The sequence below is a fragment of the Enoplosus armatus genome, chromosome 3, assembly GCF_043641665.1.
Source record: "Enoplosus armatus isolate fEnoArm2 chromosome 3, fEnoArm2.hap1, whole genome shotgun sequence".
NCBI classification, from domain to species: Eukaryota; Metazoa; Chordata; class Actinopteri; order Centrarchiformes; family Enoplosidae; genus Enoplosus; species Enoplosus armatus.
The window spans coordinates 13,884,062-13,911,942 of NC_092182.1; the positions used below are offsets into that span (position 1 = coordinate 13,884,062).

Genomic DNA, 27,881 nt, shown 5'->3' on the forward strand with positions numbered 1-27,881 from the left:
CGGCAGGCGAGGACGGGCCGCTGAGCTGTCAGCTGGTCGGACAGGATTTAGCAGGAATTAGCTCGTCTCATGTGCAGAGATGATGTGAAGAATTGGCTCATCGCTAATGGCTTGAAAACAGACATAAAGTCTGTTTCTATTGTATGGCTATTTAGTTCTCCATTAGGTTAAACTAAAATAGATCCCCACCATCGACTGCATGAGCCTCAGGAATTACAATTTCCTGACTGCTCTGCTGTTGAAAAGCCTCATCTTTGCTGTCTGATCCCTTAATTTAAAAGCTCGGAAAAACAACACCCAGCTAGAGACACGGTGTAGATTTCATTGCCTGGTGCAACATCTTTAGCATCTCTATCATAGGAAATCTATTAAGACAAAACACACTTCATCAAGCAATACAGCAATGGCAAATATAATTTTAGCCCAAGGCACTGCCACAATTAAATTTCTCTCACATGATTTTCTCATTGAGCAGATTAGATTAAATCTCTGTGAGCCTCTAATAATATGCCCGTAACTGAGAGGCTGCGGTTAAATTCCTTCGCTCACTTTGTGTCTCGTGATCACAGTGTGCTGAGTGTTAGTGATGTGAATGAGATGAGACCAATAATAACTCTAAACCATCTGTCTGTATGTTACCACACCGCCTCACCTGAATCACTTGATCATTCTTGGTGAAACAGAAATGTCAGTTCATTGTGTTTTATCTACACGGAAATATGTGAGACGTAGAATATAAGGATAGAATAAAACTTTATCGTCCACCAGAGTGGAGAACTGTCTTTAAGTCGCCAAAACAAAGAAGCAGCAAAAGGACGTGTAACCTAGAACAAATTCTGTAAACAACAAAACAATGCTAAGAGTCTACAGCCATGCTAGCAGCTCTGTGAGGGTGTATGCAGGCACAGCAGTGTTTTGAGCTAAATGCTAAAGTCAGCATGCTAACATGCTCACAATAACAATGCTAACATGCTGACGTTAAGCAGGTATAATCTTTACCATGTTCACCATCTTAGTGTCAGCATGCTAACATTTGCTAATTAGCACTAAACACAAAATACAGCTGAGGCTGATGGGAATGTCAGTTTTGCAGGTATTTGGTCTTAAACCAAAGTATTGAACACATTTACATTTTGACCTGATGGTGGCGTAAGACGGACAGTTACAGCATCAGCAAAGTGATTACAATTCATCCTGAGAGAGAGATCACCAACGTCAGTAGGCGTCAATATTTGAGAATCATGAATGTCAGTGCCAAATCCATCTAACAGATCTTGAGATATTTTACAGAACAAGTAGAAATTTGACCTGCTGGTGAAGAGAGATAAAAAGTCAGGGGATCACAAGTCAAGTCATTAGGATTCATCCTCTGGGGACCATGAATGTATGTGCAAAATCTAATGGCAATCCATCAAATATTTGTCAAGATATGCAAATAAAAAGGAGAAAATACAGGATTAGTACCGTTAAGATGCTCATGGTTTTATTATTATCATTATTTTTGAGGCCATGCTAACTATGCTAGCTGGCTTACTCCTCAGTCTGCAGTTCAGGTGACTGAACTGAGTTTTCTTTCAAGTACAACAGGCCCTGTTATCGAGCACGGTTCCCACAGGAAGTCCCAACACATACTGTTCAACACTGAAATGTTAAGTAGATGGAAACAGACACTGAAGGTGGCTTTTGCTTTTCAGCTGATGCTCCTCGAGGCCAACTTGTTACAAATTTGTTGATGATGAAACAAGCAAACATGCGGTGTGAATTGCCAAAGGTGAAATCATCCGACATGCTGTTTTCCACGGTTTTCCCTTCGCTGTGAAAGCTCTGAAACAGGCAGCGCTCCAGATTGGACGCTCCTTTCACTGACCTCTGCTGCCATCAGTCACGGCTGTTGACTCTCCAATAATGACTGTCTGTCAGGACGTCTTTCTGCAGCACAAAACCCTGTCCTGTCAGCGCTGATTGGAATGCACATATTTGCTCAAGACCACATTAAACACTGCCCTCACTCGCCGCTACAGGGGATTATGGGAATATGAGTTCCCTGTCACAGAGGGTGACAAGGGTTGCACAGGAGGAGCATGGCAGCAAGCAACACAAATATGGGGATCTAAGATTGACTGGAAAAACCATAGCAACAAGAGGGGTCGGCCCTGAAGCGCAGCGTCCCCGTTCAAAGCCCAAGTCAATACTTCTCTCTGCTTTTCTTTACCCTCCTTTCGCTCCTCTCCTGCTTCGCTTTTCTGTCGTCGCTGGAGAACAGAGAGAGAGGGGCACCTTCCCCGGGGCCGCATCATTCACTGCCCACAGTCCCAAAGGAAGCAGAGCCAAACACAAAGGCAGCGGTCATTGCCATTCTCCACAGTCCCCCGCCATCCTGAAAGCCACATTTCAATCTAAAATGCCCCCTCCCCGCCTCACCCTGCCCCACCCCCTGCGGACAGGGACGGGTCAGAGTGGGCCACCATGGGACACCTCCAGTGGGAGGAGCCACGTTTCTACCTCAGCGACTCACAGGATGCGGGACATTACGGGAGGACGAGGAGGATTAGTTCAGCTAGAGCTGGGGGTTGGACACTGGACACTATTGGGATATTTAGTCCTAAAAAACATACAATGTATTTGATATAATGAACACGTGGGTTACACTTTATGATAAGAGTACAAAACATATATAATCTAATTCCTGTTTCTCACCATTAAGAAATGATCAAGGTGCTATGAGTTTATGTGATTATAGTTAACACTTAATGGATCATCAATTCGTGAAAGTTAACTCACAGTTACTTCATTCATTAATCTATATGCCACCAAATCAGCTGGAATCCAGTGACATAGAAAAGTGTTTCAGACCTATGCCTCTGCTCTAGAGGTCGTACTGTACATGCAAACCTCACACGTCATCTTCAAACATGCAGCACGTGTACAGATGTAAAACTACCAGGTCAGGAAAACAACAACGGAATCACTTGATTTTAAGGGTTTTGTGATTCAAGTGATTAATGAGACTATAATGTCTTCTTGGCAAAGACGCATCTAGTTTTCATCCAAAAGTCGACAAGATTCTCCCCCCTCATCACTTCTTTCTGGCTAAAATCTGACACGGCCATGTTATCATAGACACTGAAAAGAAAATGTGAGCAGCGGGGGTGTTGCCTGGCAACATCTTTATGATGCAAAGTGACTTCCTCAATAGACTAAAATGTGACATCCTGTGTGTTGGTCCTGGGTGGGAAAGTACTGAGAGAGCAGAGACAACAGCTCCATACATTCCTCCACTGATTGAGTTGTTGTGATGTTCTTATAGAGAAATGTAACAGCCAAACCATATTTAGTCCAGTTGGAGCATGTCTGGAGAAACATTGCCTTCCCACTCTCTGGGTTTCATTCATTCACAATCCCCACCCCCTCTTGTCTGAGTCTCTCTGTCAGTGTCTAGTTGGCACGTTGGCTTTCTTCCAGATCATCAGCCTGTCAGCAGCGATTCTTTAGTCTGACAGAGCAGCAGCACTAAAGAGGCAGTACAACAAACCTACACAGCTCAGGGTTTCCTGTCTGCACTCTGGTTTACACCCACTACAGTTAGTCCTCTATGGATTTCCTAGAGACGAAGCTTTTTATTGAGAAAGCATGTCAGCTGCCAGTTATTATCGCAGCCTCAATGGAATAAAACTCCACTGTCTGTCGTCTGCAGGGGAACAAACCTGCGGCCTGATTTCACTCTGAATATCTTCGGTAACTATGTCTGGTATCGTGCTGCCACACCTGAGGAGGGCGGCAGCAGCAGACACATTTAACCAAAGGTATGTCAGCTGTTCTATAATAATTAAAAGAAGGAAATAAACAGAATGAAAAGCCCAATCACAATATAGGAAGGGTTCATCCTCGTTTAAAGGAATAGTTTGACAGTTTGGGAAATATGCTTATTTGCTTTATTACAGAGAGTTAAATGAGAAGATTGATACTACTCTCATGTCTGTACGGAAAATATGAAGCTACAACCAGCTGTCTGCTAGCTTAGCTTAGCATAATGACAACGAACAGGGGGAACAGCTAGCTTGGCTCTGTTCAAAGGTAACAAAATCCACACATAACCCTAAAACCACAATGTGCTGTTTTTACACTCAGTTTAAACAAACGTTGTTATGTTCGGACAGAGCCAAATTAGTTAAGTTAACCAGCTGCTGGCGGTAGCTTCATATTTACCATAGCCTGCATGTATGAGAGTGGTTTCCATCTTCTCACCTAACTCTCTGCAAGAAAGCAAATAAGTGTATTTATCAAAAATGTCAAACTATTCATAACTTATTATATATTTGTTTGTTAATGATTTGACACAGAAACATTTATACTTCTGCATTGATGCTAATTCAAAACTCAAGATTTCATGATTTATGTTTAATCATAGACCAGGCTCTGCGTGCATGCATGGTATTTGAAGAGCAGTTCTTCTGTTTTATTTATTCTGGATCGTACCTTGTTGTAGTAGTGGACCTCCACTACGTGCCACTGGCCGTCGCTGACTCCCCCGAGGATGAACGGTGAAACTGTAGTTTTGGTCTCACCTGGGAAACACTCAAAGAGGTGAATAACTGCAACACACTCAGGACAAACATGGTATGAAACTGAAGAAAATCATAATGATAAAGAACAAATAAAACAAAGCTAGCCTACCTGCAGAGAAGGTGAGCTGTATCTGCTCATTGATGATCTCCATGGCAATGAAGTCATGTTTCTCATTGAAGCGGCCATTGTACAGTAACAAACCGTTGGGCTCTTTGGTCGCAAATCTGAAAAAAACACCAGACAACATTATAATTTAATTACATTTGTCAATACCCAATATTATCACTGTTTTGTTCATGTATTTATTTCATCCGTATTCACCTTATGAATTAAAGGTTAAGGCAGGTGATATTCTAGATATCTTATTGTCAACAAATCCCACGAAAAAAACACTTTAATTTGCGGTTGTAAATACTAACTTTAGCAAAGGAAGTAGTCCCCAATAAATTCCCTTTTTACTCCTGTTTGAGTAACATTTACTAAAAACAGTAGGAACAAATGGGATTGGTGCGGAGTGCCACAAACAGGGTAGCGAAGTCAGAAAGTATTTTTGAGGTGGAACACATTGTTGGTTTTGGTATTTTTATGGGATTTGTTAAGAAAAATATGGTATAACACAAGCCTTTACATGTAAGGATACCAAATGAAATGACTACTGACGTGTTCTGTAAAAGAGCATATGCTGAAGGCCATGTACTTCACATTAACAGAGAAAAGAAGAGAGAAAAAAAGAGGGCAGTGGTCTGGTTTGGCCTATTTAAAAATATCTATACCATCCCGTCACATTCACCTTGCTTTCCTTTCACACTGGAGAGCTCCTGTCCTACACGGTAATATGGTGTGACGTGTAACTGACTATCGTGAAGATGAGCTCAAGACTGAACAACGCTGAGGTTTTACAAAGATCACTGAACAGATAATGAGGTTAATCATGAACACAAGGCCAAGTCAGAGGGAAAGAGAGTGAAGGAATACAGAATCTGTGTGCCGTGAATAGATATCACAGAGCCACGCTACAACACAGAGACAGAAAACTAGGGCAATGTCAAAGCAGCGGGGCGGGGGAACGCATTTACTGCAAGTAAGGAAGAAGCGCGCAGGAAGACAGTACAGAGTAACGACAGCTTCGAAATATATTTTCTCATGGAGGAGAACGCAGACAGCTGCCAGTGCTGTAACCACAGCCTCAGTTTCAGATTTCTGTTTGGATCTTGATGGTGAAACCAGATCGCCCAGGGCCCCCGTGTTGCGTGATCCTCGCATATTAATGCACATTTCAATATATCTGCGCGCACATGGATCAACCTCTGGGACCAGACGGCCAGCGATGCCTCGCACTTGCTCTGGGATCAAAGTCTGTGGTGAGGCACATGGTTTAAAAATACCACCCTTTACCTGTCAGCTGGGGTCTGTGGTCGTAAATCTGGTCCTGTAGAAATGGGTCGCTGTGATGTGTGAAAGTGTGTTATGATAAAAAAAACAACACTAACTACCGGATTTATTCATTATCCATCACACAGGGGACCCAACAATGAGTCCCCTGTGCACATCTGCACACTGAGAGGCATGTGTGACTTACTGGCATCTGTATTTTCTGGTCATTTACTCCACATTAACATGTGCTGCAGCTTAATTTTCCTCGAAAGGAACAATTCATTATTTCAAAAAGTAGCTCTGAAACACTGAAAACCACGGCGTTAGTGTGACTTCTATCTATACACGCTCTCAGACAACATGAGCAGCCGCCCACCCCCCTCTTTCAGTCTTCAGGGTTTGAGGGTATACTGTAAATGATGCTGTTTGTGCAGTATTCTTGAGCTGCAGAGGAGCCAGGGGGCACGGCACCGCTGACCTGCTTACTGAGAACAGCGATAATCACGACCTCGGAGGAAAGAGGATGCCGATGCTCCAGCTGATAATAACAGCGGACACAGAGCACAGACAGAGCAGAGAGATGGCTTCAACGTATCAAGTAAAAAAAAACAGAACGCCAACTAGAATTATGATCTAGAGTCTTGTACTCCTCAGTGGGCTGCTCGTCTTTGACGTGTCAATTTAAAAGGCTCCTCCACGATGCCCCCTTGAGCCCTCTGAACTATGAGAGTAATCAGCCGGAGCTAAAGACTGACTCAACTGGCATCACTGCGTGTCACATTAGGCACCCATCAGTAAAAATAACAACCAGTCTGCCTTTATGTAGGGGACCATGTCACGCTATGCTAACATGCTGCAATGCATTAGACGTGTGCAGTGGGGAGGAAAAAAAAGAAAAAGCCCCTTATTGATTTTATAACCTATGAGTGTGAAGTGAAGATACAATATCTGTGTTAGTTGATATACTTTATATGATCTGCTGGAAAAGAAGGGGAAGCCTTATTGCTTTAATACTTAAAAAGTATATTTTTAGCTTGACTGAAATATCTCAACAACTATGGGATGGATCCAGATCCAGACGTTCGTGGTCCCAATAGGATGAATTCTACTGACTTTGGCGAGGAAAGGTCTCAAATATCGTATGGATTGCCATGATATTTGAGTTATTCATAGTTGCCAGAGGATGAATCTTAATTACTTTGGGGATCCCCTGATGCTTCCTCCAGCACCACAATAAATGTGTTTCCATCCGCCTGATTGTATGTGCATTTGGAAACAGACTTTGAGAGTAAACCATGACATACATGAAGCGAGTGACTTTAAAGTCCACTGAAGTGACGGAAAACATCAGATCTGTGTGGAGTGATGAGGAGACTAACGTTCTTCACTTTAATACATGAAACAAACATAAATGCCATATTTACATCACATTTTCCACGTTTCCACTAGTGCCCTTTATATTACGTCATCTTGTTGCACTTTCTTCTTGTGCATTGGTTTAATGGCACCCGACTGGAGAATCAGCGCCACCAGTTGTTTATTTTGATCTATCTTGTTCCTAATATTTACATAACAGTAATGAATGGAAACCAGCATTAACTAGCATTTTCGTTTGCACATTTTCTAAAAATTTGGTTAAAGTTCATCCAACATTTGGATCAACACTTGACTAATAAGGTTGACATTTGGGGTTTTGATTGAAATGTCTGTGAGCATTGAAAACATTACACCTGCTTAACATCAGCATGTTAGCATTATTACTGTAAGCCTGTTAGCATGCTGACGTTAGCATTCACCTCGAGCCTCACAGAGTTGCTAGCGTGGCTGTACACTCTTATCTTGTTCAACGTATTTGAGTTGAGCCATGAGAGAATATAAGAGATATCACAAAGAGAAAGAGTTTAAACACGCTGTGCTTTTTTGTGAAATCTCAGCCTTAATTACAGAGCTTAACAGGCAGAGCTGTGATAGCATGAAACCTAAAATTAGAGTGAACACGGTCCACATCCGGAGCCGTTCATCATAACAGAAGCTCTATCTGGGGGAACCTGATCGGTGCAGGTTCAGGTAACAGAGACACTTGTTGACCTCACCTGCCTCAGGCTCTCAGTATCGGCACCTTTTACACAGCAGCTACTTCACAGCTTCTGTGACCTGCCAGTGAAATGTAGACCACTTTCAAAACTGGTTTGAGCAGTTCTCCATCAAAAAAGACTGTCATCTGAACCTCGCTTAAAGAAGGGCCGAGTCCATAAAGCTCACAAGGGGGATATTATTTCCACCGGCAGCCATTGTGAGTGTCAGCCCCTGCCAAGCACGTCTAAGGTGACATGTAGCACAATGAGTACAGCAAAATGGCAGGACACATTCCCTGTGATACCATCCGAGAGGTGATACTTGTTGTCACTTGTTGTGACAGATATCAAACAGAACGGGCTGCTTTTATCGTTGATTACATTTCATCACATGGAGAATTCGTGCAGATTGGAGGTCCTGCTGTCTTTGCATGTGTTCAGCACTCACAGCTCATCTGCTCATTTCTGAAGCACCTCCCCCTCCACAAACCACCTCCAAATGATCAACCACTCACAGATTCAAAGCTTCAGCTTCAATTTGCAAGAAAAATACAAAAATACTAATCTATGACAAAATACCTTCACAATGATGTCTAGAGCTACGATTATGTCACGAGTCACAGTCACACGGTGGAATAAAAGCAGAATGGAGAGCTTGCAAAAAGCAAAGCTGAACTAAAACTGTCTCTGGTACTTTTAAAACGAGTGTAATAAAATTTACATGAGGCGTTTGCAGATTGGCTTTTTCTTTTTGTGCTGTGTAAGAAAAAGGGGGAACCTTGGGCTCAAATCTTTGCTATTTTCACTAAATGCTAATTATGGCACCTCTCAGAGAAAGTGCCAGCGCTAGCAATGACTTCGCTGTTGGCACTCACTCATGCCATAAATTCAGATAAAAGTTCTGCCTGAAAATAGTCTGAACTGAGATTTATTTTCAGTTCAGTAAAAGAAATAGTTTGACATTTTGGGAAATAAGCTTATGCACTACTTAGCTCATGTCTGTACAGTAAATGTGAAGCTACAGCCAGCAGCTGGTTAGCTTAGCTTGGCATAAAGAAGAGAAACCGCGAGCCTGGCTGGTAACAGAATCCACCTACCAGCATCTGTGAAGCTCCCTGATTAAAATGTTATATCCCATTTGTTTAATCCGTAAAAAAAGTGTAAAACAAAATCACTGTTTATGTGCTTTGAGCTAAGCTAAACTAATCTGCTGCTGGCTCCAGCTACATATTAGCATACTAGAGCATTAGCATATTAGAGTGATGACAAAATACCCTAAGAGGTGTATTAAACTAAAGCAAACACACTTTTTAAATAAAAATTGAGGATCTAAGGATGGAGGTTGTGGCAAGTTGTTGTAAGGTTGTAAAGCCCTCTGAGTCTAATTAGTGATTTGGGGCTTTTAAATAAAATTGATTTGACTTGACTACATCGACATCGTCCCTAAATAAAGCTACTGAACATTCAGGGAGAAAAAACACCAAAACTACACTAAAAACTAGCCTGAAGCCATTAAAGACATTAAAAGGGAAGTTTACTAATAAAGAATGACTACGACTCCCAATCTACAATAACAATGTTGCATACATACATAATGACTGCACACTCATCTGTGCTGAAATAGGCCAGGCGCTGACTCACAGCTCAAAGTGACCAGTGACACTGACTGTAATAAGATCAGACTCACTCTTGGCTGCAGGATTAACATCCTCGTGTTATATAAGTCTCCTCTCCAAAAACACAGCTCCTTCAGCTCACCTTCTGTCCAACCGTCACAGCCTGCAGTACCTCAGTACGGTATTCACACCTCTAATGAACAGTGTGTTTGAGCAGTGGTTCTGTATTTATAGCACAGGAACTATAAGCCGACAGCAAAGTGGCCCTACAGAGGATGGCTGTTGTTCAGTGAGCCCATTATTGCTATTAAACACCATTATGGTTACATAAATGTGAGGTGTGGGGGGAGCACACTTCAGCTGGAGAGCCTGCACACAGAAGTAGGATGTGCGGGTGGATGAAGAGTGAATCACAGATTACTGAAAGGCGGTGGAGCAGCGCAGGTGATCCAGGTGAGCTGCAGCTTGTTGCAGCGGGGAAGCGGAGGTGCTTACGTGAGAGAGAGGGTGAAGTGAAAGCGCTGGCGGAGGCCCTTGAAGGTCAGGAAGGAGTGCGGGGGGAAGTTGCGCGTGGTCATCTCACAGTAGGGCTTCTCGTAGCCGCCCGGCGGACACTCGCACTTAAAGCCGCCGACCAGCAGGTTGACGCAGGCGCCGCTGTTCCTGCAGACGCCCGGAGCACAGCGGCCCGAGCGGGACGACAGCTCGCAGCGCTCCCCTGGACACAGAGAGAGGGATGGAGAAGGAGGAAGAAATGAGGATTAATATTGTTTGTGACAAGCAGCATGTGGCTCCCACCTCTGGGGCGTCACACTGCTATATGCTTTCCTTCCGTCAGCTGTCCTATATGTGCCGTTATAGAGGTGAGACATTATCCGCCTGAAACATACAGGTGTACTGTTTCAAACACACAGGAGTGGATGAAAAACAAATTATGACACTGTTGACAAAGTGTATCAGAGGAAAACTGACTCAACAGTCTGAATTATGAGCACTGCTTTCTCTTCGACTGTGTCTGCAGTTTCAATCTTTCAGTCTCCTCTGTGTCACGCCCAGCATGCCTCCCCCTCCTCCCTCTGGGGAAATGGTTGCAGTTTGTGCTGCATTCATATTCAGAGGGACAACCTGGTGTCTGAAAGCAGTGAGTTTAAAGCGTTTATGCATTCAGACTCCAAAGGCGTCAAACGAAATGATTTTCTGCAGACTGTGGAGGCTCATGATGATTACTTTCAGCTTTTTCGCACCTAACAGACTTTTGATGAGTTCTTTTTTAAATCACAATATCAACCAGACGTACAAAAATAAGTGGCTTTGTCCTATCTGTCAGACACTGCCATCAAAATCTGATTTACAGAAAGTCTCTTACAAAGTGAATCTACTTTGATGCTTTACACTAAAAGGCCTTGTCAAACATTATAGTTAGTTAAAGTTATGGGGCACATTTCTATGATAACTGAGTATCTTTGGGTTTTGGACTGTTAAAAACAAGACAACTGAAGAAAAATTAATACATTAACCAAGAAAATAGCCAACAGATTAATCGATGATATAAAAGCAATCATTAGTTGCAGCCTTAGATCACGCCGAGCTGAACTGTGAGGGCCAGACGACTACAGGCCACACCAGGACAACAAAGCAAACAGTGATCAATTCGAAGGGGAAGAGCAGCACAGCAGTGTGCCAGACGTGCGCAGACAATGAAACTGTGTCCCTGTTGAGCCTCCGTCCTCCTCGGCCCTGCAGTCCGGCAGTCCGGCTTACATGTGCCGTTTGTCTGGATCCTCCGGATGGGAGGCTGCAGCAGTTGCTCAGGCGAGACTGCGCGCTCCCATGCGTGAGCTGGAATCTGTGTCAAAGCCACTCAGTCAGCAGTGTGGAAGACTTCCGCTGTGTGCTGCAGCACTACTGTAACACTGACACACACACACGCACACACACGCACACACACGCACACACACGCACACACACGCACACACACACATCTTCATCCAACATCACTCACACACAGGCCTTTTATTTACTCTTTGAGTATTAATCACTCTATTCACAGTCTGCTGAAAGCAAGTTTCTTTGTTTTATTACTTTTGTTACATCTATTCAGTCAAAGTGAATTCAAGAGATGCTGGACGAGACGTTAAATAATGACACTGAAAATGTTTTGATTCACATCAGATATAATTTTGGACCAGACAAAGAAACTTCATTCAGAAAACAGCTGCAGCTTACGACAAGGCCACACGAATTATAAAGGATTTTAAAATGTTACGTAACGCTTTACAGTTCAGTCATTTTGTGATAAAACCTTTGGGTTGCCAGGTTGTGGGCCGGCATTTAGCTGGTTTATATCTTCTCGCAACACAGCTTGTTTTGCCAGCTTGGTCGCTCAAATGTTAAAAATAAATTCACAAGGAAGACCTCCTACGCTGAACTGTTGACCTCCCGGAGGCAAAACCTTTTGTTAAAGATTAACTAACATTTATAACTGCAGGATTGATGTCATATTGTTCCGCCGGAAAAAACCCCTCAACCTTTTATTACTGAAAGTTTTATTAATGGAGGTCTCTTTGACTTGTATGTTCACAGCCTCGCTTCCCAAAAGGCCTTTTTATTTATGTTTTATAATGATTTACTGATCTGTAAGACACCAATAAATTATCTTTTAATCTAAAGCCATCATTGACAACTATACTATACTATACTACACTAGTACGACCTGTTCTGAAGTGGTGTAAAAACTTGTAACATGTCTCAGTGCCACAGAAACAACAAAATGGAGCCCAATAGCCGCTCTGCCCTGTCAGCTCATGACAATTTGCTGTCATGTTCTTACTGATGCTTCCTGATGACGAACAGCCACCTCTGGCCAGCCGGCTGGAAAATAAAGCCTTTCTGTGCTGTCTGCCTCGTTATTAATTCAGCAACTTGCTGCTGGCAATAAACTACTTGTGTTTCTTTAAGCAGTCACAGTGGTCAAACACAGAGCTGTATTAAACAGAGGTGCTCGGATGACACTGAGATGTGCTTTACTGTGGAAAACACATATTTTACAGCACATTTTGGTACAACGTTATATTACATCTGCCTCGCGGATTTTAAAATACTTTTCAGTCTTCAGTTCATCCCTATGGGACGTCTCTCCACCACAGGTGCTCCTGAACAGCAGCTTTACGTTGCCAGGTGAGCAGCACAGCGGGGCGGGGATGGGCTCGCAGTCTCAATTCTACAGAATATCCCGATCAATAATTCAAACACGTCTACTCTGCTCTATTTACGCTCCTCTGTAAGTCCACCTCGGTGCCCACACCCCGTGTTTGCTGCCAGTATGAATCATTAAGGCAGCAAATCCCAACCACACCATCCTGCTTTTATTTAGACAGGAGGATATATTGTTCTTTAATTTCTGTTTTTGGTTAATAAATCTCAATATATACTTAACTGAAGTACTGACTATAGATTTATAGCTTCTCTGCTCATAATTGTAATCAAACTGAGAATCAAGGTGTGACTGGATGGATTAAAAGATTCAAATTCAAACATCACTTTGCAACCACCAAATTGTAAATCTGAATTAAAAGCTACTACGAGCATTAAAGCAAATCATATCATGGAGTATAAATTCAGATATTAACACTGCCTACACATTCGCAAAATGACTCTATTCTCTCAAACAGCAGGTGATAATTTATCTGCAAAATGGATTTGTAGCATTTTCCAGTTCATCATAAATTGATCCCAGAGGAACTTGGGAGGAAAGCCTAATAAGCATGTGGCTTGTTGAATGATCAAGTTCCTGAAATTCAAGCCACTGCTGCAGATATTCACACTAAAAATCCACACTAGCTTAATTATCTACGACCAGTAAACAATCAAAAGCAGTGTTGTTAGATAATTAAACCTGACAAGAGAATAATCAAACAATGCAGCGTAACTGTGCACCACCCTTGTGTACAAACTGCTCCTGCAGAGGGAGTTTCCTCAGAGATCGTAAACCTGAACAGGTGTGTCTGGGATGCTAGGTAACAGATGAGCGTCGTCTCCTGAGTGAAACACAATGAGTGGATCCTTCCTGACACACCAAAGATAACAAGCTCAGGGAAGCTGAGAGCAAGACACACGTTCACTACAGCAGAGACTCGACCACTCGGGATTATGGAGGTGAATGCTGAGATAAGGTGATCAATAACAGAGTAGATACATGACCTCGAGCTGTATCTGTGATCAAATCTTCTCATCACATTACAGGTCATCTAGAGCCTGAAGGACCAGACACACTCAAACGCCTCTCACACAGCGACGCATCAATAAAGACCCAGAATAATTCTACTGCACCGAAACAACTGATGCACCTGAAATATGTTTCTTCAAACACTTTTTGGTGTTATAAGCAGTTTTATAAGCACATAATCTGAATCACAGCAGCCTGGCATCTTTGTTTCATCTCCCCTTGTTTCCTCTCATCTCTCTACTATCTACAATCAATAATGGCTCAAAATCCTCATAAAATAACAGCAATATGACTGTCCGATCGGTATCGGACCAATGCTGACCTACAGAAACAGATCAGGTATCTTCCAAATCCACATTCAAGTCAATGTCATTATAAAATTCAGGGTTCATATTATCGGATTCATTATGTCACTGCTGGCTGAATGTGAAGTATACAGATTTAAAATTTGAGAAAAAGGTAGTGTTTTGGGGATCAATATTGGCTGATAACCTGAGTTGAGGTGTTTTATCAGGAGATAAAAAAGTCGGGTTGGTGTATCCGAACACAACAACATCATGCAAACACTCTGATTTTAAAACAGTCCGTGTGTCTGGCAATGTTTTTCTTCTTCATGCCATCTCTCACAGGCTAATTGTAGTGGCTTTCAGTGCTTGGCAGGTGCTGATTTCACACACTTGTGGGGAAAAATGGGAGTGTGAACGTTCACCAGTTTTTGCTCCAAAGGCATGTCTGCACATTAAAACACCACAAATGCATTCTGGATTACTGAATGAATTATCAGAGAAAAAACAAACAGGCTCATCACAGAGAGACGGAGATGATCATCACAAACACTCATTTTCATACAGACACACTTTGAGCCTTTAAAAAGAAAAATGTTAATTGCTCACGCTGTGTGTTTTAAAGGAAACGTGCGTGAGAAGTAAAGGAGGATAACGACCTGTTGTTCAGCATCTACAGAATGACTCAGCTGAGCCAAATTATTCACTCTGTCCGTTTTGAAGAACAGCAAACATGATGGCTGTTATATTTTTTCATTTTCTTTCCTGCGACCATCTGGCAACGCCTACGGCCCAGCAGCTACACACACACACACACACACACACACACACAACACACACGTTCATGCACCATTAACACATAAACATTTCACAGATTGTCCAACTTTCTTACACACATAATCGCAGCTATTCAGCACTTAGCTACCCACCCGGATCACAATTTAACACTCTCTCTTTCACACACACACACACACACACACACACACACACACACACACACACGCACACACACGCACACACACACAGTCTGTACCACCGTGTGGAGACTGGTGAACTCAACGCTCACTGAAGCAGAACAGTGGGAGTTGAAGATCACAGCAGAAAATACATCAAGTAAAACCTGCCTGTACGACCTTGTTTGATCAGACCGTCTGACGGCGTGATTCAAACCGTATCCTAACTCTCAGATAACTCGACAAGTCCTGCACACTGGATCTAACAGCACCCGGGTCTGCTGGTGGTGATTAATGTAAGTTGATTGAGGTCTCTGCTGCTTTCAGAGTAACCGAATGAAAATACGCCCACCTCACCCACTCACGCGCTCACTCCCCGTCTCTGCCGATTCACGTTAAAAGCACCTACAGTTCAGCTCCAACACCCACAGCTGTGCATAAGAATATGAGTATAAGTGCCACTCAGCCTGGTCTCTGAGTGACTGAGCCCACACATTCAAATGCCGACACTATTTCAGGCTTTATAAACAGCGGCACAAATAGGTGAAAAAAAACAACCTTTTAATGTTTGATGAGGAATAATGGAAGCGATGCCATTAGTGAGACCACAAAGACAACGACGTGAATGTCTGCAGTTTCTGCTTCCCCGTTTAGATATTCAACAGGAGACCTTTCTTTTTGGCAGCAAATGTGATCTGTAGTTGTAGTTAAAGTGATCATTTCTCAACTAGTGGTCCTTCAGCTGCTGCTAGATGAGCTGAAGTCACAGCTGCTGAACTCCTGCACATAAATATAACGATTCAGCCCCAAAATGACTGATGTATCACATCAAACAACAATAGGAGATTAAGTCTATAATATACACAGTCATATATCCCATATGTAATCCTTTATTTCAGCCCTTCTCTATTTAGAATTGATATGCAGTATATAAACAACTTAGAAATGGTGTATAACCCACAATACTGTAGTTTTAAACTGATTTCAGGACATTTTCAAGTGTTCATTCATGTATTTGTCAGCAACTGTAACTCCTCATGTGAAGCATCCATAACTGGTGTATAAACTTTTAATGAATGATTGACAATATGACCTATAAATATGTCTTTATATTTTTATATGAATATGAATTATGAAGCATTATGAAGATGAATGGATTTATTTATAAATAGTCCTTCATTCTCCATTGCAGCTGTGTTATACTGCGTTATCGATCCCTTAATGGCAAAATGTACTTAAAGTGCCAAAAGTAAAAGTATGCATTATGCAGAATCCCCCATTACTTACAATACTTGATATAATTGGATTTTAATTCTTGATGCATGAATGTGTAAGCATCACTTTAATGTTGCAGCAGGCAAAGATGGGGATCATTTTAACTATTTCATAAACTGCTGGGTGGCATTATCTGTTTGTTGATTGAATCTTATATTACTCATCTGTATAATAATTTTATTAATAATCAATAATCTGAATCTGTAGTGTAAAGTAACTAGTAACTAAAGTTGTCAAATAAATGTAGAGGAGTAAAAAGAACAATATTTCCCTCTGAATAGAGGAGTAGAAGTATAGAGTACCATACAATTGAAATAATAAGTGTACCTCAAAATTGTACTTGAGTAATTGTACTTTACTTTATTGTTACTTTACACCACTGCATATAATGAACAAACTAGCATGGTGCTTCAAAGACACTAAATCACATTAAGAAGTCAGGGTTTGACCCACTTAACCTCTCAACAAAAAGATGGGGCAACTACCCAAATATTCATACTGTATAAATTAGCATTTAATTTGCTTCCTCTTTAAACTCTTTTTCAACTTCTCCCCTTTTCCCTTATCCATAAAACGAGTGAGCAGAGCGTCTTTAACCCTTTGAGGATGTGAATAATTTTTGGAGCAGAGACTGAATAACAATTCCTGCAACTGGTTAGCAATTCTGCTGCCAACAGTAATAAATTAGTTCTTCATTATCGCCTGTCCCCTCCATCTCGACATCCTGGGCGCTTTGTGATAATTTTTTTTTTTCATCTTAGGTATTTTTACTACAGGGCATTTCACAGCCAGGGAACACTCTCCATCTGTAGCCATCTATAATTAATAATTTCCTTCCCTTGTTCCACTCAGCGATACTACTCTGGACAGAGAACCTGCTGTTGTTTTCTTCTCTGCAAAACATTCGACACAAAGTAATGACATTTCTCTGCAAATCCCCAGCCTTTAAATAGACATCAGTGAGGAAACAGTTTGTTTGTTTGTTATATCATCGTTCTTCCTGTTCTTTGGATGTTAGCTTTCAAGCACAGTCCACTCCTACAGCTCAGGATGCAGTTTTGAGTGTAGGTGTGAATAACTATGTAGGTATACAGGTTATTCAATGGCAGCAGGACACATAAATAGAAATGTATTTTGGTCAAAAATGCAGCAAAATGAACCGTAAAGAGACCTTTTCATCATCAGACTACAACATCAAAATCTTTCAGCAGAGCACTGTGATTAATTCCAGATTTAAAAGAAAAAGCCACTTGATCTGGTAAATAAACCAGATAAAGTACAAACAGACTAAAAGGATGTGGCGTTCAACTCTAATTAAGGCAATCTACTTTTAAATGTTTTATTGTTTACAGGCTCATGTTTGTTCGGTTACTTCCACCGTGTCTGAGTGCAACAGGGATAACCAAATCAATAACTCAATCACTCAGCCTTTGTCTGCAGAGCTACGGTCATCAGTTTACAGGACAGTCTGCGTATATAAAGGGGCAGGTTCAATAAAGAGCTGAAGAGGGGAGTGAATGGGACAGATGTAGACATTAAAGCCCCCATGGGATCTTTGTGAAGGGGAAGAAATTAACATTTTGAAGGCCACATGTGGACAGCTTGGCAGAAATTGTGCCCTAGTGGCCCTACTTTTGAAGATGTGAAAATTATTCAAGTTGAACTCATGTGGGACATGTTGCCACCCCCCCTGCCTCAAACACTGATTGTTCTGTCATAGCTTAGCAATCGTAGGCTACAGTAGCTGAGGGAGGTCAGCTGGTTAATGAAGCCAAGAGATGAGACTGTAAAAAAAACAAAACATCACTGCTTCATCAGTAATTAAGTTTATGTAAAATGAGGGCTCTCACCTGTGTAGTCCTCAAAGCACTCGCAGGTGTAGCCTCCCTCTCTGCTGCGACACACACCGTGGGCTCCGCAGGGTTTCGAGTAGCAGAGGTCAATCTCCGTCTCACAGTAGTCTCCTGTGAAACCGGTGGGACAGCGGCAGCGCAGTCCGGCGATGGGGTGGATGGGCCTGAACAGGATGGTATCTGATGCAACGAACGGCGCCAGGCTGTCGAACTTCAGCACGGACACACACTTCATGTAGTTCTCACATGGCTCACGAAGGCAGATGTTGTCATCAAAGGGAAGAACTTCCTGGGAAGAAATCTTAGTGAGAAGGCTGCGGTTCAAGTACAGCCTCTCCTGGAGTTCCTCCGAGCCGAAAAACTCTCCACCTCCACTTTCAACCCCTCTCCCGGGCCCGTCCCCTCCTTGGCCGAGCCCTCTGGGCCGCTGGGGTCCCTCTCCCAACACGGGCATGGCCACAGACAGGCTGACATTGAGGATGCGAGCGCTGACGTCTGTGTCATCTTGGATGTTAAAGATGACGACGTCTTCGGGGGCAGCAGAAAGGACGCGGGCCACACCGTCCAGGAACTGGGCGAGCAGCAGGGAGAGGAAGTGCTCCTGGGAGGTGTTGGCCAGCCGCAACGTGATGCTGTTGGACAGCATTTCATCTGTGATGATGGTGACTTGGAGAAGACACTGGGCTGACACTGAGTGGACGCCATCTGAAAAAGACCGGGACAAAAGGAAAAGAGTGATTAACGTCAGACTCATGGAAATGTTGCTTTATATTTTGGAAGTGCTTTGTGACCCAAAATAAGTCTTTTACATAAAATTTGTGAGGACGATGGCAAACCATTGATGATGGGTTGGATGAAGATGACTTAATGTTGTGTTTACAAAAACTAAAGTCACCAGCAACTGCAGCATCAACACATGGAGCAGCTGCTACAACAGTAACTGCAGGACGGATGCAGGTACATGCATGGTGGAGGACTTATGCAGCAGCTGCTCTTGTATCACTGGGTTCAGGTTTTTGCAGTAGACGCACATGAAGACAACACGGTTGTTACTGTAAATGCAAAACCAGCGGATAATGAAGGCAACAATTGTATTTAAATAGACACTTTAATGAATATCAACACCTCTTTACTCATATTCTTGGCTCAGACGAGTGTTTTTTTTTGTTTTTTCTCATGTGCCAGAACAGATAACGGACGTATGCCAAGACTAAGACAGAACAAGTGTATGTTTTCTTTCATTACATTCCAAGTTTCTAATCAGCAATTTCACGCCGGTATTCACAGCTCTCTCTTTGTTTTCTTTGTCCGGAAGCAGAAATGCTACTTCATTATACATGCCATACTGAAAGCCTTAAGTCTCAAATTCAACGGTTACAGCATTTCTCAGCTCCGCAAATCTCGTCTTTTATCTTGTTGTTTTGATCACAGATCCTGTTAATGTTTTATCGTCTATACATTCAATTATTTGGCTTTGACTGTAGACATGTAGTGTTTTGTCTGCTATTATACAGTAGGTCTTGACTGTACAATACATTAATTCCCGTGTTAGGTCTTTATTTATATGTAGATGTTGCTGTTGGTGAATAAAATGTAAATGTCTCTTTCATTATGTTGCCTTACATTACAAACATACTCACGTACGCCGTTTACATTGACTTATGACTTTGTTACACTTATTTCTTCCTTGTTTTTTGACTATAACCACATTTACAATAAAAGGAAAACTGCTTATGAGCTGAAAGTCACTGACATGAGCAGTCAGAGCTCTGCTCACTGAGGAGTAAAATTATAATGAAAACAGGCTCGATCCTAAACCATCCCATCACAAAGACCAAAGAACACAAAGGGAAGTTCTGTATGTTGCTAACAAGCACAAAACCTATGGATCTGAGTCAGTTACAGCCTCAGACAGATGAAGTCTGCAACAAACGTACAACTTAACCTCGATCATTCAGCTCTCTGCCCGATGATAAGGAGTCGAAGTCTTCCCATAGAAATGAAATCATATCCCAATATATTTCAAACTCAGTTGTTGAATATTCCTTTAAAACTTGGCACCAGTATAGACATTATTTTTCACAGACTTCATTGTCTGTGGAAGTTTCTCTTTATAGATAATAAATATACTCATTGGAACAGACTTTTAACTTCTAACTGACGAGATAAAAATCCTCTGACATTTGCTAATCCTAATAAAGCATTGTAACATTGGACATTTTAAAATGTTCCAGCACATTAAGTTGTTTACAGACAACTTGTTTCATTCCTGCAAACAAAAAAAACCCTGATGCTTCTTAACCACCAAAACCTGGACTATATGTGATGTTTAAGCAGAAAAACTCCAACGCTCCAGATGTTACTAATGTTTCAAAACCAGGACTTTTTTTTCAGATGTGTATTTAGTAAATGTTTGTGTGTTTAAAGCGAGCTTATGTACATTTTACTGAACAGCAGCAATGGTGGCAACAACTGGTAAACACAGGATAAATAAATCATATAATCTGAATTTTCATTTCCCATAGAAGAGTCATAAAGTCAGTGGACTGAATCAGTAACGTCATTTACTGTAAACATAAATATCTAGCTAAAGTTTGCTAACATTAGCCTCCATGAGCCAGTGCTCATACCAGACCAAGTAAGGCTGTAGCAGTAACAGGGGTTTTACTTAGTGCACTTTAGTGCACTTTAGTGTACTGAACTGAGCAATGGTGCGTTTTATTATTCATGAATTCAACTTTCAATTAGTAAGAGGGAGATTATGTAATTTTGTTTCTCAAAAGTTACACAGTCTCACTTTGAGGTCAGAGTGGGAGACCACTATCATTTTGTCTATCTCACCGCTGGCCTGAGGGTTTCTGCGGGTTTCTGTAGCCTCAAGAGCAAACACAAAACAGGCTTAATCACATCAAATGTGTCATGAAAACAAGCCTCGGCCTCTCCCTCCAAAATAATCAATGGGGCACTTTGTTTTTGGGGCGTCTGGCCGCCGGCCAGATAGCAGAACCTGCGAGCAGAACTCACACAAACAAACAGCACTGCCCAAAGTTACCAGATCCCTTATTTGGCACTGGGCGAGTTTAAACACAGAGAGCCAAGGGAGGGGGGAGGAAAAAGAGGAGGAGGGGGGGTCATAGAGGAAGTGAGACAGAGAAGCATGTTTGACACGGCTTTAATCCTTCTGCTTTCAGTCAAGCGCTTCCAGCACTATAATAATACGGGGCCTTAGCAGAGGAAGTGTGGAAAAATCAAAGGACAGAGACAAGCAGGGTTGCTCCTCTAATTCACACTTTACTGTAAACACACACACACACACACCTGTGTACACAAGAAAACACTTGCATATAAGAGGGGAGAGCCACGACAAAGGCAGAACAGTTCATAGCTCAGGCTCTACACTTTCCAAGAGAGGACAAATTTACAACTAGAGATGCACCTGATGATTGTTTTCATTATCAGCTAATCTGCTGATTATTCTTATGATTCACTAATTCATCCTTTAAGGCAGCAGTTCCCAACTTGGGGGTCAAAAACTTTCCAAGGGATGGTGATAATGATTAAAAGTATAAGAAAGAAACGGTTCTGCTTCACAAAATAATTTTCATTTTTTCTGACTTTTCTCTAATCTTAGTTTTTTAATGAAATGCTGGATAGTTAAAACTCTTCAGGCCTCTAAAAATATCCAAATACAACAGAGAGGGGGAAATCCCTCTTTGGTGGGACTGCTCACATTTCACTGACATATGGGGGGGGGCAAGTAGACAGACTTTATTTTAAAGGGTCTTGGGGCAAAAACGTTGGTAACTACTGGTGTAAATAAAACTGTGAAAAATGCCAAAGGTGATACACAGGTTGTTTTGTCTGCGCAACAGTCTAAAAGATATTTAATTGACAGTGATTTTTAAAAACGACAAGTGGAGGCTGGAACCAGCAAATGTTTGTCGTTTTCTGTGGAAATTATTATTGTTCGAAGAGCAATAAATTCACTGTTTAGGGCAACAACCATTGATTAATTTCATTATGAATTCATCTGCTTATTATTTTCTTGATTTGTCAATGAATCGTTTAGTCTAGAAAAATAGTGAAAATTGCTCATCACAATTTCCTACAGCCCAAGTTGACACATTTAAATTTCTAGTTTTGTCCAACTAACAGTCCAAAACCCAAAGAAATAGTACAAAAGTACTTTGGTTTCATATTTCACAAATTGTCACACAAATTTAAACAGTGGCCTTCATGACCTCAAGATGTTTATAGTGAAATTTTCAAAAAATCGTAGCAGAGTCTTCATCAGTCATCAATCTGATTTATTATGATTCCAGGTTTTAGGCAGAGGAGTATTTCAACTGTCGAGTGTCATGGGAGACAAACACAATATTAAGTTCTGTACAGCAAAGCAGGGGTGTTATTATGACGTAACATTTTACTTACTGTACACACTGAAATCCTTTCTAACCTGACAGAAACTACCAAACAACAATCTATTTTCTACCTCAGCCGAACACAGAAAAACTGTTTTCTCTTCCTCCATTCAAGACATATTATAACTGATACTCTGCAGCAACAGCAGCCAGAAAAAAAACAGCTCTCAGTGAACAGAGGCTCTTAAAGGTTAGGCCACATATACGGACAGACATCGCCTTAATTATGTCCTCTGCCAATTCACATTCTTGGATGGGAGCTCGGGCAGAGCTCCAGACGTAGACGCAGCGCTGGGAAACTGAGCGCGAGGAGAATCTCCTCTGAAAGGACCCAGACCATCCTTCAAAGAGGTCATTCTCCATGGAAGGATCCTTCGCTCAGGAACGGAGGGTAAGCGGGGCGTTTTGGGGCCAAAACGGAGGAAAAGAAGGATGCTTAGTTGGTAACGAGACAAGGTGCCAGGTCTGAAGTGTGACACTGCTTTCAGCCCACAGTTCGACCCCCTCTGGGCCTCTGGGTGCCAGGAATGCTCTCAGCTAGGAAGTGGCGCCAGGGAAAAGATTAAACACACACTGTGGCTGCAGGACTGCCAAGGTTGTGTACAGCATTGTGTGTGTGTGTTTGTGTGTGTGAGTGGGTGGTGGTGATCCATATGTCAATACAAGCAGAGCAGAGAAAGTGTACATTGAAGTAGTGGAGGTTTAGTCATCACAGAATCACTGGAGGTGTGGAAAACAGCGAAGCTTCAAGACATTAAAATTAATATAATATAGTCTGTATCAAAAATGGGTTCAACGCTGAGTGTTTTCAAGGCTGTGGGTCGACTGTTTTCAGCTGGAAGTGAAAGCTCTCTTTGTTAAACTCAAATCATCTGGCACGCAAACAAAATATCCTCAAGATTATTGCACATTTTCCTAATATAAAATCAGACGGATCAACAGAGCCAAGAAATCCTACAAGGCGATAATAAACTGAGGCATGTAAACAAGCTGACTCGTTATGATTTACAGAGAAGAGACACACACAAAGGCCATGTTTGAGTGCAGGTTGAGGCCTCCACACAGAGAACATAAATTATCCGGAGGTCGGGGAGGGGAGGTGTACAGCTTTTTATCTCTGAAATATTAATGAAGCCCAGTTTCAACCGTCAAGGGAATTATGAACGACAAATACTCCACTGACACAATGGTGTATGAAAACAGAAGAGCCTTTAAGATGCAGTGTTTGCTATAAAGACACACATAATAAAACCAAGATATTTGGATTTGTGTTTTAAGCCTACTAGGGCTCTTCGTTGCTGGAATAATAAACTGCTGAGAGAGAGACAGAGACAGAGAGAACAAATCGGTGAGACTGGCCTAATTAGACCACAAAGTTGCCATCAAAACTCCCGGTTGAATCCCAGAAAATGTCAACAAAGTCATGGTGGATAAAGATCAGAAGGACTGTGTGACCAAATTACTGAGGACAGAGACATCACCCATAATAGCACGACAGTAGCCCCGACCCTGTCCCTCAGAGCTTCGCCTGTGCTGCTGATATGACAGTTTATCAGTTATAATTCTCTCTCTGTTTAAAAATTATATGGGGATTTTTGTCTGTGTACATTAAAGAGAAAAAGAGAAAGGAAGACAGGAAAGAGACAGAAGCAACAACAGTCTACAAATGCAGCAAGTCTGATCTGAAAACCATGACTATGTGGACACATAAGCTGCCGAAGGACACAGCCCATAAAGGCGTCACCTTCAGAGCACTGAAGGTTAGAGGGCTGAACCTGCACCTCCTCTAAAGATAAGAACTGGATACAGCATCAGTGCAGGTCCCTGCTGCCGGCCTCACAGAGAACAAAACTAATGGAGCACTGAAGTGGTCCTAATCAACTAAAACCAGAAAGCTGCATTCAAATGACTGAGAAACAGCAGTAAATTCAAGTTCCATGACACCAAGTTTACGGGTTGTGACGTAAACACGCATGCTACTGACAAACAGTCTGTATATAACTTACAGTTCTCCATCATAGTGTGTGTAAAGAACTGTAACAGCTGGTGTAGTGATGAAGTAAATATCCAGATAATAAGAAGCACCAACGCAGAGTTTAAGCCTTTTTTCTATTATTTACACCTTGCAGTGGCTGTTTCATTTGACTACTTATATATACTCATATGTTAACAGACAGACGATTATTCAGTGCTAATAAGGAAATGCTAACATGCCAACATGATAAAACTATGATGGTGAACATAGTCAACAGAGCCGCAAGCATGTCTGCAGACTTGTTGTATAACATTACTCAACTTGAAGAAACCTGCATGCAACTATGTCAAGTGTAAAATCCAATATTTCAATTAACATCACAGTGAAGTCATTATAATGTGAGCTCTGTTCACACGTGAAAAACAACCATCTGTTTATAAATGGTAAAAGAAAAGCTGTTAAAACTGCAGACTTTGGTGTTCTTCAAAAATGTCCTCATTGTCAACTAATTACTTCTTCAAAGTCCTCTTCTCCAGGGGGTTAAACTACAGACAACATATTCACATTATATCAGCATTGTAGCTGTTATTGACTCAGAGGTACTTCAGCAGCTGAAACCTGGCTGCTCCACCTCCTAACGTGCAGGTTAAACACTGAGCCAATGAAAACACCTTCCAGTTACCGCGGGGAGGGGAAACACATTAGAGACACTATAAAAATACCATTTATCATCATGACAGTGGAGAGACGATAAATAATCGCACTCAAGCAGCTCTCTCAAGCAGCCATTCATCACGTGTCACACGGTACCACGTTAAGAACGCCACAATCAAACAAAAGCCCGTTAATTCTGTGATCCGGAGCGGCCGGTACTCCCTCAGAGGGAGCTGTGCGTTTCTCTGCAGAAGTGTGTCATGTTGAGGGGAACCTCCGGGTAAGAAGGTAATGAGGTTGAGCAGAGCCTGTCTTAGTTGTTCAGCATCAGTACACTACAGTATGTGCAGCACGCATTGAGCACTCACAACATCAAAGAGCGCAAAGCCGGGGTCCCATTTCCAAGATCAATAGTGAGATCATAAATTAAAAATCACTTTGGAGGGATAAGACCTGCGGACAGCTTTGCAGTTCACAGCCTTTCCAGCTCCAACCAGCGAGCCGCTCTGCAAACTTACAAGCTTTTAATGAGTTTATGATTTGGAAATGAGCATGCAGAGTGTTGCTTTCGGTTTGGTTGTTTGTTTCAGGGTGGAACAGTGAGATCTGGGCTCATATTTATAAAACTTCTATGAATTACACTTGGAAATGCTGTAAAAGATTGGCTGAAAGTGAAGAATAAAACACCTTTTGTGTCTAAAATCCTGCTCGTCCTTGGAGTCGTAACTCAAATCTGAACACACAGACACGATACACATATTTTTAGATCATTATCTCTGATGTCTATTGAATCTGCTTAGAAATCAGAAAAAAAGACGACCTTATATTTGCTGCCTCCTCAGGTAAGGGGGGGGGGGGGGGGGGGCACACCACTGTGTCAGACTTTCAAAGTCTCTGGTCTAATATATCTATGATATATAAATACATAAATAGGGACGAAATAAAGGGAAATAGCTGAAATGGAAACAAAATGAAAACTGAATTGGAGCAGGGAGGAAATAATGCTGCTGCTAGACAGCGTACATCAGAGAAAACATCTAACAAGGAGAAATCTGCAGACAATAATGATATACTGTATATTGAAAGTGTATGCAAACAAAATGCAGCTTTATTTTTGTTGTTTGCACATCAGGGGAACGCAGAAATAAAAGTAAAAAGTGGTCTCACATCCCATCAAGTGTTAAAATGATATGCAAATATAAGGCTAAAACTACCTTACTCTGAAAGACTGTACACATATCGCTTCAGTTAATGTAATATTCATCATGACAAAAGATATTTTCACTTCAGAACATTTCTCTGTTTCTGTACTGCGATCCATCAACTCTTCACCAACTTAAGAAACTTCCTGAGCGCTCTTAAATTTAAGAGCATCTGATAAATCTTCTTGCGTTTGTGATTGGGAGTAATTATTTCTACTTTTATCTTTCTCTTAAATCCAAAATGTCACTTTTACCGTAGTTTGATGAATGTGGGCCGTGGCTCTGAAAATGGAGGAACAACTGTCTCTGCCAGGCCTCTGGGTATTAACAGTAGGAACCACAGCTAACAAGCTAATACAGTGTGAAACTACTGTCAAAAAATGTTGTGTTTGCATATTGTTGACAAACACCACACCACAGAGTCCACACAAGGTCACAGACAGACAACACATCCACACCACACAGCAACCGAACAAACCACATTGCCCTGACCTGAGACTACAGTCCCTGAAGGGCCAACAACAGGACACAGTTTAATTCAATTACAATTAAATACTCTGCCCTTGGAACAGCCTTGAATCACATACATTAATTACTGGGGCTCTGCTGATGTATGTGTGTGTGTGTGTGACCCTGACTAATTTATTACATTTCACGTGTTCCTTCTGAAGCTCTCTGGCCTCCACGGTCAGAGATCAGCTGCTCAGTTGTCGTCACCTTGACGTGTTTTTGGCCAGTTTGAGACTGAACCTTACAGGTGCTGGTGTCGTCAACACGGGGCCCACTGAACTGTAAATCTGGTTCAAGAGTGAGATCAGACGAGGCCGAAACACTTGCTTAAAACTACAGAGGACAACTGGAGCCACAACTGTTCCAACACACACTGTAACTTAAACAAAACAAAGGTGTAGCATGAGTCATTTTTGGTAAAATACAGATTATTTCCATCCAAGGTCATTGAGGAAAATGCCAAAATATGATTACAAATAAGCACACGTCAAAAGCCAACCAAACTCTTAAGAGTATTTGTTCATTTTAGGCCCAGGATCTTTGTGATTTCATGGGAATGGAGCTGGAATGGACATACAAGAACAGAAAGCACCCAGCAGGACAACAGGCTTAATCCCCACCTTCATACCAGTCAGCAAGCTGAGGTTCAATTAACACTCCAGTAAAGAAGAAAGAAGAAAAATCTGTCCTGGACAGACACTAATGAGGTCTGATGTGGGTTAAAGAGCGAGGGATCACCAGTTTATCATGATGATGGAGCTGTGCGGTTCAGTGTTTAAAATAGTCTCATATCTGGTGGATCAAGCTTATCAGATGTCTCTTCATTAAAACTAAGTGCACTCTGCTTGGTGTGGATTTAATTTAAAACTGGAATCTCGAGTCCTAGCGATCAAAAGGG

At 41.8% G+C, this 27,881-nt stretch overlaps 1 protein-coding gene across 2 annotated transcripts in view; it reads right to left on the reverse strand.

The window, feature by feature from the left end:
• Positions 1-27,881, reverse strand: part of celsr2 (cadherin, EGF LAG seven-pass G-type receptor 2) — a 59,638-nt gene that overhangs the window by 18,859 nt on the left and 12,898 nt on the right. For both annotated transcript variants that reach the window (XM_070902419.1, XM_070902418.1), the window contains exons 2-5: positions 18,219-18,926; positions 10,127-10,349; positions 4,675-4,790; positions 4,477-4,565 (exon numbers count right to left, since the gene is read on the reverse strand). In XM_070902419.1, the coding sequence (XP_070758520.1) occupies positions 4,477-4,565; positions 4,675-4,790; positions 10,127-10,349; positions 18,219-18,926 (1,136 nt within the window). The remainder of the gene's footprint in view (positions 1-4,476; positions 4,566-4,674; positions 4,791-10,126; positions 10,350-18,218; positions 18,927-27,881) is intronic.